General features: G+C 42.6%; 1 protein-coding gene across 1 annotated transcript in view; it reads left to right on the top strand.

Annotated features, from left to right (window-relative positions):
• The window catches only part of LOC143290413 (uncharacterized), a 118,766-nt gene that overhangs the window by 14,517 nt on the left and 96,749 nt on the right, over positions 1-7,500 (top strand). Inside the window, exons 4-6 of the mRNA XM_076599827.1 lie at positions 123-263; positions 2,240-2,368; positions 4,734-4,835. Coding sequence (XP_076455942.1) covers positions 123-263; positions 2,240-2,368; positions 4,734-4,835 — 372 coding nt within the window. The remainder of the gene's footprint in view (positions 1-122; positions 264-2,239; positions 2,369-4,733; positions 4,836-7,500) is intronic.

Raw genomic sequence — 7,500 nt, 5'->3', positions numbered from 1 at the left:
GAAGAAAGAAATGTCGTTTTCGTTAACTGAAACTGAAGAAAGCGAACAGAAACTGAAGAAGGAAGTGTCGGGGTTTTTTATTTAATTTTTTTTTTTTTTAATGTTTTGCGCGTTTGTTCCAGACCCTGTCATGTGCACGTCCTCCGAGGGGTGTCACGAACACGCCACTTGTCAACCATTCTTGAACAACACCAAGTCCATGTGTATCTGCAAAGAGGGCTTCACGGGCCGAGGCGGTGCTGAGGATGAGAAAGGATGCGATGGTCAGTTGTTGGTTGGTGGCGGTGGTGGTGCTGTGGTGGTGGTGGTGGTGGTGGTGCCGCTGCTGCTGTTGCTGTGTGTGTGTGTGTGTGTGTGTGTGTGTGTGTGTGTGTGTGTGTGTGTGTGAGTGTGTGTGTGTGTGTGGTGTGACATTATGTGTGTGTGCGTGTGTGTGCGTGCGTGTGTGTGTGTGTGTGTGTGTGTGTGTGTGTGTGTGTGTGTGTGTGTGTGTGTGTGTGTGTGTTTTGGGTGCTGGTCATTCGGATGAGACGGTAAACCGTTGTCGCGTATTGCAGGGTTATTCCTGGCAAAATTTTACAGGTAAATCCGGTTTGACAGTAAAACAAATCCTCTTGCAGACAGACAGAAAACGAAAGAAGAAAATATGGGTCGCGCTGCCATGTGGCAAAGAGATCTCCCCGGTGACAACAGATTGAATTTCACGCAAATAGCAGTGACAAAAACTTCCAACTCAATCCAAACCAATCCAATCCAATCCAATCCAACCCTATCCAACCCAATTCAAGACAAAACAATTCAGTGCAATCCAATCCAACCCAATCCAATCCAGCCCTACCCAACCCACTCCAATACAACACAATACAATAGAATACAATATAATACAATGTAATACAACACAACACAATACAATACAATACAACCTAAAATAATCTCACTGTATCGAACTGAATCCAATACAATACAATTCAGTACAATCCAATCCAACCCAACCATATCCAACGATATCCAACCCCAATCCAATACAAGATAATTAATTACAATCCAACCCAATCCAATCCAACACAATCCAATACAATACAATACAATACAATATAGTACAATTCAATTCAACTCAATCTAACCCAACCCTATCCAACACCAATCCAATACAAGACAATTCAGAACAATGCAATACAATCCAACCCAATTTAATACAGTTCGGTGCAATGCAGTACAATCCAACCCAATTCATTACAATTCAGTGCAATCTAATCCACCCCTACCCACCCCACCCCAATACAATACAATACAATACAACCCGATACAATTCTACCCTATCCAACCCAATTCAATACAATACAATTCAGTTCAATACAATACAATTTAACCCTATCCAACCCAATTCAATACAGTACAACTCAGTTTAATACAATACAATCCAACCCAATACAATCCAATCCAACCCGATCCAACATATCCAATCCCAATCCAAGACAATGCTGTACAATACAATACAACTTTATCTATTCCAATACAATACAATCCAACTTTATCTATTCCAATACAATACAATACAATCCAGTCCAACCCAACCCAACCCAATACAAGACAATTCAGTACAATACAATACAATCCAACCCAATACAACCCAACCCAACCCATACAAGAGAATTCAGTACAATACAATCCAACCCAATACAACCCAACACAACCCAATACAAGACAATTCAGTACAATACAAGACAATCCAACCCAATACAAGCCAACACAAAACAATTCAGAACAATACAATACTATTCAACCCAATACAATCCGACCCAATCCAGCCCAGTCCAATCCAGTCCAATCCGACCCAATCCAGCCCAATCCAATGAAGGAATGAATCAACCAAGATTCAGTGAACGAACAAACTATTATCATTATTTTTTTGTCTGTTGTCAAATATTCTAGTCGGCTCGTCTTTGCTACGTATGAGATGCCGAGTAAACAAACTGTGATGGTCTATACTTATACTAATGATAATGACATTTATATTTAGCGCTGCAGAGACAAATCAAAGCGCTTTCGCACCAGTCATTCACACGCATGCATAAACCCTAAAACGGGAGAAACTGAAGACACGGAATAGGCAGGGAAGGGAGGCCACCATGGGAAGAGGTGGGTTTTATTCGTTTTATTCGCCTTGTTTGTTTGCTTGTTTGTTTGTTTGTTGTGTTTTCTCACGTCTTTCTGACTTGTTGTCCGCATGGTTTAACAGACATCAATGAATGCGATGGCCCGACACCATGCGCCGAGAACGCGCTGTGTACCAACTTCCCCGGCGGTTTCACCTGCACGTGCAACTCCGCCAAGAACTTTATTGGCGACGGTTACACGCTCTGCACATGTGCGTGGGTATTTTGGGTTGTTTATTTCTGTCTGTCTGTCTGTCTCCCCCCCCCCCCTCGCCCCCCCCCCCCCCCACCCCAGCCCCCCCCCCCCTTCTCTCTCTGCTTCTGTCTTGTGAACATGTCTGTCTCTATCTTTCTCTGTCTCTCTTTCTCTCTCTGTCTCTCTATGCCTCTGTTTTTGTGAGTCCGTCTGTCTGCCACTCTCTGTATCTCTCTGTTTATATTTGTCTGTCTGTCTGTCTCGGTCTCTCGCAATTTTTCTTCATATTTACATAGAACATTTAAACAACGCAGCAGTGACTAATATGCGACTTTATGTCAGTTCCATGTGTACCCCCATAACAGGGACTATGGCCTATATGAATAAACGTGTATGTCTACGTCTCGGTCCTGGTCTCGGTCTTGGTCTCGGTCTCGGTCTGTGTGTGTGTGTGTGTGTGTGTACGCGCACGCATGCACGCCTGAATATATATGTTTCATTTTCTTTCACTTTTGTCTTTTTGACTCACTTGTGTAAACAAAGTGAGCCTATGTTATAACCCGGTGTTAGTGTGTGTGTGTGTGTGTGTGTGTGTGTGTGTGTGTGTGTGCGCGCGCGTGTGTGTGTGTGTGTGTGTGTGTTTAGTTTAATGTCTTTTCACTGTTAACCTTCTTTGTATAACTCTGAACTCTGATAGGAGTTTTGCGTTTCATTGTTACCTTCATCCACAAACAGATATCATCAGCGAACTGGGATAACATTGCATCTTTTGATAACCTATTTGGTAGATCTGCTAATAATATGTTGAATAACATGGGTGGGATAACTGATCCTTGAGGCAAACCCGTTTCAAGTGGTCTAGGATTTGAATACGTACTGCCTACCCTTATTTTGTATTTGTCTGTTTGATAGAAAGTCCTTGATATAGTTGTACATAATTATTACCAGTGATACCAAAGTTTTTAATTTTGTACAACAGACGACTGTGCCAAACCTGTTCATATGCCCTTTTCACATCAAACAATGTTGCCAGAACATTTTTCCGTCTGGCAAACTGCTGCTTTAGTTGAGTTTTTAATTTTACCAGATGATCAATAGCAGATCGGCCTTTTCGGCAACCAGCTTGGTTGACAGGAATTAACTTGTGTTTTTCACAATATGAACCTGTCCATATAGTATAATATTTTCCATAAGTTTGCACATGTGTGATGTTAGAGCAATTGGTCGATAGCTTTGTTTGTCTGTCCTGGGTTTTCCCTGTTTGTGAATTGGGACAATTGACTGTTTCCAAACGAGTGGAATCTTACCTTCATTCCAGCATTTCTCAAAAGACGAACGAAGAAAATGTATAATATTTAGTGTGTGTGGGTATGCGCACGGTAAACTTTAACAAATTCATTTTCTCTGGAAATACTTTGCCTGCCATAACCAAATTTGAGTTAAATATCGTGGGGGGGATCTTTTTACAGACATACCAATAATAGGTTGTAAGCCTTCCGGATTAAGCCGTATTTCCGAATCATAAACGGTTTATTTCGTTGAGACTCGTGGTCAAGAAATTTACAACTGAGTTCTTCCCAGTTGCCGGAACGTATGTTTGGTTTTGAAAACGGCATGATATCCTTTTTCTTGTTCGCGATTAATGGACATAACACATACAGTGACACTGGCTTCACCTTCGACGTGTTTACTGCATATGAATATTTCATCGCGGACACTGAATTGATTAGAATGAACATGAAAATAATTGAATTGATCGTAGCTCTCACTGACTGAATTTCGGTGAGCATAGCACAAGTACACAGATCTGGAGAAAACGGCTACATGTCGCGATGTTCCTGAGGCAACGCCAACGTCTCCTTTACCGAAAACTTAAAAAAAAAAAACTCTTAAATAGTCGAGATACATCAAAATAACATAATTTTAACGGTGTTATCACTTCGAATACAGTAACCAGATCTTGGCGCTTAAAGAAACAAACAAAAAGAAAGGTCTACTTGCATCAGAACCGAACATGCTCGATTCAGTCCCAGGTTGATGCCTTTTCGTTTCCTCCTCAAGTTTGATATTGGTTAATGCAGAACAATTTTAATCGACTCTCTCTCTCTCTCTTCCTCATGATTCCTTTACTGGATAAAGTGCATATCACAAGTGAGTCTTGAAGGTCTTGCTTCTCTTTTCTTTCCTTTTTTCGGTCTTTGTCTTTTCTAAATATGTGATATTGGAGGGATGTTAAAAATCATCAGTTATTTTTACAACACAAATGAATATCTCTCTCTCTCTCTCTCTCTCTCTCTCTCTCTCTGTGTGTGTGTGTGTGTGTGTGTGTGTGTGTGTGTGTGTGTGTGTGTGTGTGTGTGTGTGTGTGTCCTTGCAAACAGATAAATGCTACAGCCATGATAACTGCCACGTCAACGCAAAATGCAAATCATCTGACTGCGTCTGCAACAGTGGCTACCGAGGAAACGGCTCGTTCTGTGAAGGTGGGCTTTTTTGGTTTTTGGTTTTTTTGTTTTGTTTGTTTGTTCCAGTTGTTGATCGGACAGGTAGACAGACAGACAGACAGACAGACTGGCTGATAGACAGAACAGACAGACAAGCAGAAACGTTGGATGGGAAAGTCGAACTGGCTGCGAGGGTGACCATGGCGAATTCACTTTCTGCTGTGACATCTCTCTTATTATTTTCTTCTGCTACGTTCGTGGGGTACAACTCCCACGTTCAGTGGCATGCGGGAGTGGGCTTTTACATGCATGGTTGTTTTTACCTCTGCCATGTAGGCAGTCATACTCTGTTTTCTGGGAGTGGGTGGTGTGTGTGTGTGTGTGTGTGTGTGTGTGTGTGTGTTAGGGCGGTGCTTGACGGGTATGTTCTTGTTTCCGTAACCCATGGGATCTTTAAAGTGCGTGTTTGATGTTCAGCATGAGTATACATACGAAGGGGGTGGCACAGACCGTGCATGTTGACCTGGGAGATCGGAAAAATCTCCACCCTTTACCCAGCAGGCGGCGTGACCTGGATTCGAGCCCGGGACCCTCAGATTGAAGTCCAACGCTTTAACCACTTGGCTGTTGTGCCCCGTCTACATCTCTGTTATGAGCACTGTAGGTAAAGTCTTCCCGTGAGTCCTCCCAGTGTGGTATGAATTAGAGACCATCGCACCTGCCGGTTAATCTACATGAGGCATGGCCCGTTTGCTTTGCCTCAGCAGGTACACCTTTACCCGCAGGTACGATCCAATCCAATCTACCGCGCAGGTACGATGGTCTCTGTGTTATAACACCTGGGGCCGTATCAAGACAAACTTCAGTCTGCCTTCAGGCAAGTTACCTTTGACCTGGTCGGGATCCACGGGTACAGTTTACCTTGAAGGTTAACTTCGTATTCAATACACGCGTGGTGCACTCAGGCAGGTGACCCATCGTCTATGGTAAAAAAAAAAAGAAGAGATTTCCTTTCCGCGCATGCTCTTCTCACACCAATGCAGGTCAGAGCAGTGTCGAGAGAGTTAGTGCAACACGTGCAATCCGCAAAGCACGCCTTCCCCCTCAACCCTCCCCGCCCTCCACCAAACCCCCCTCCCTTCCGACCCTCACGCCCCTTTCCCCTGCACTTTCTCTCCGACTGCTTGAATTTGATTGTAACGGCAACATGCATGGCACAGTTTGCTGCGACGGACGACTACAGATTTCTTCAGTGTCGTCAACACGGCTTTGGTTTGCTCCCTAACTCTTTGCCCTTCGTTTCTGGCACGTCCTCATAAGGCGGTTGTCCTGCATACGTGATCAGACGGTTTAGTTTCATGAGGAGGCGCCACTGCTTTCGGACATAGACACTAATATCTCATTCTAGTGTCTATGTTTCGGATAAATCCATACACTCCGCACCACATCTGCAAGGCAGATGTCTGACAGCAGCACTAATCAGGCATTGAGTGCATGTACATATAACTGTGCACACGTGAGAACAGATTTCATTCACAGAATTTTGCCAGAGGACAACACGTTTGTTGCCACGAGTTCTTTTTCAGTGTACAAACTTCGTGCTGCACACAGGACCTCACTTCATCCGTCTCATTCGAATGAGTTTTATTTTCATGCCAAACTTGGAAGAAAGGGCGACAGCGGGAATCGAACGCATACCCTTACGGACACTGTATTGCCAGATTAGCATCGAAACCATTCTGCCACCTTTGACAGTTTCGTGTATGCAAAGGTAAAGGTAAAGTCTCAGACTTTGGTCCGATTCGCAGACCAATTCTGAGCTTAACTCTCAGACTATTATCAAATTCATTACGGACCAAGTATTGTTCTAATGTCAAGTGTATATGCTTTAGTAACCTGACAATTGAGCATATAATTTTTCACTGTAGCTTGATGAAGCCTTTTGTACACGAAAGTGTGTCTTCACAAGTGACTGAGAACGTTGATGTTTTTGACTTTTTGCATTCATTATCAGTTGTTTCGCTTGTCAGTTTAACGACTTCTCTCTTACGAAGTCCTTTAAGTAATTTCCTGTAACTGTATTTAGAGGTGTTTTTTTTTTTGTTTTTGTTTTTTTTTCGTTTTTTTTTTTGTTGTTTTGTTTTGTTTGTCTTCCAAATTTCACCCACATTTTTACCCTCATTTGCCCAGTTTCCCCCAACCCTCCATTCATCCACATCTCCCACCACTTCTAACCGAAAATACTCAGATGTATTCATAAATACTTTAACAAAATGTCTTCAATCACCGATATGTGTGACGGGACATTAAACAAAAAATTCCTTCCTTTCAGTCACGTACTCCCCGGAGAACTGGTAGGTGATGGTGCCGCCCTTGCCTCTCACACGTTAAGAAGACCTGTTAGGATCGGTAGACAGACTGACCAAAGCCTGCGATGATTTCAGCGGAAAGAAAACAAAGGGCATGGAACATGAGAAAATGGAAAAAAAACAACCCAATTTTACCCTTTCTACTTATGTGTTTAATTTTCAGACTATTATCAAATATTGCCGTTATATCAAGTGCATTTGTTTCTTTACGTGATGCTACAAACAGGAATATAATTTTTGACAGTGAACTGGTGAAGTCTTAGCATCTATAGTCACTGGACACGTTGATGTTTTATTTTTACTCTTTACATTCATTATCAGTTGCTTCTCTTATC

Source organism: Babylonia areolata, chromosome 15 (genome assembly GCF_041734735.1).
Source record: "Babylonia areolata isolate BAREFJ2019XMU chromosome 15, ASM4173473v1, whole genome shotgun sequence".
NCBI classification, from domain to species: Eukaryota; Metazoa; Mollusca; class Gastropoda; order Neogastropoda; family Buccinidae; genus Babylonia; species Babylonia areolata.
Note: the sequence above shows the minus strand (reverse complement) of the source record. Positions and strands in the feature narration are given on the sequence as shown.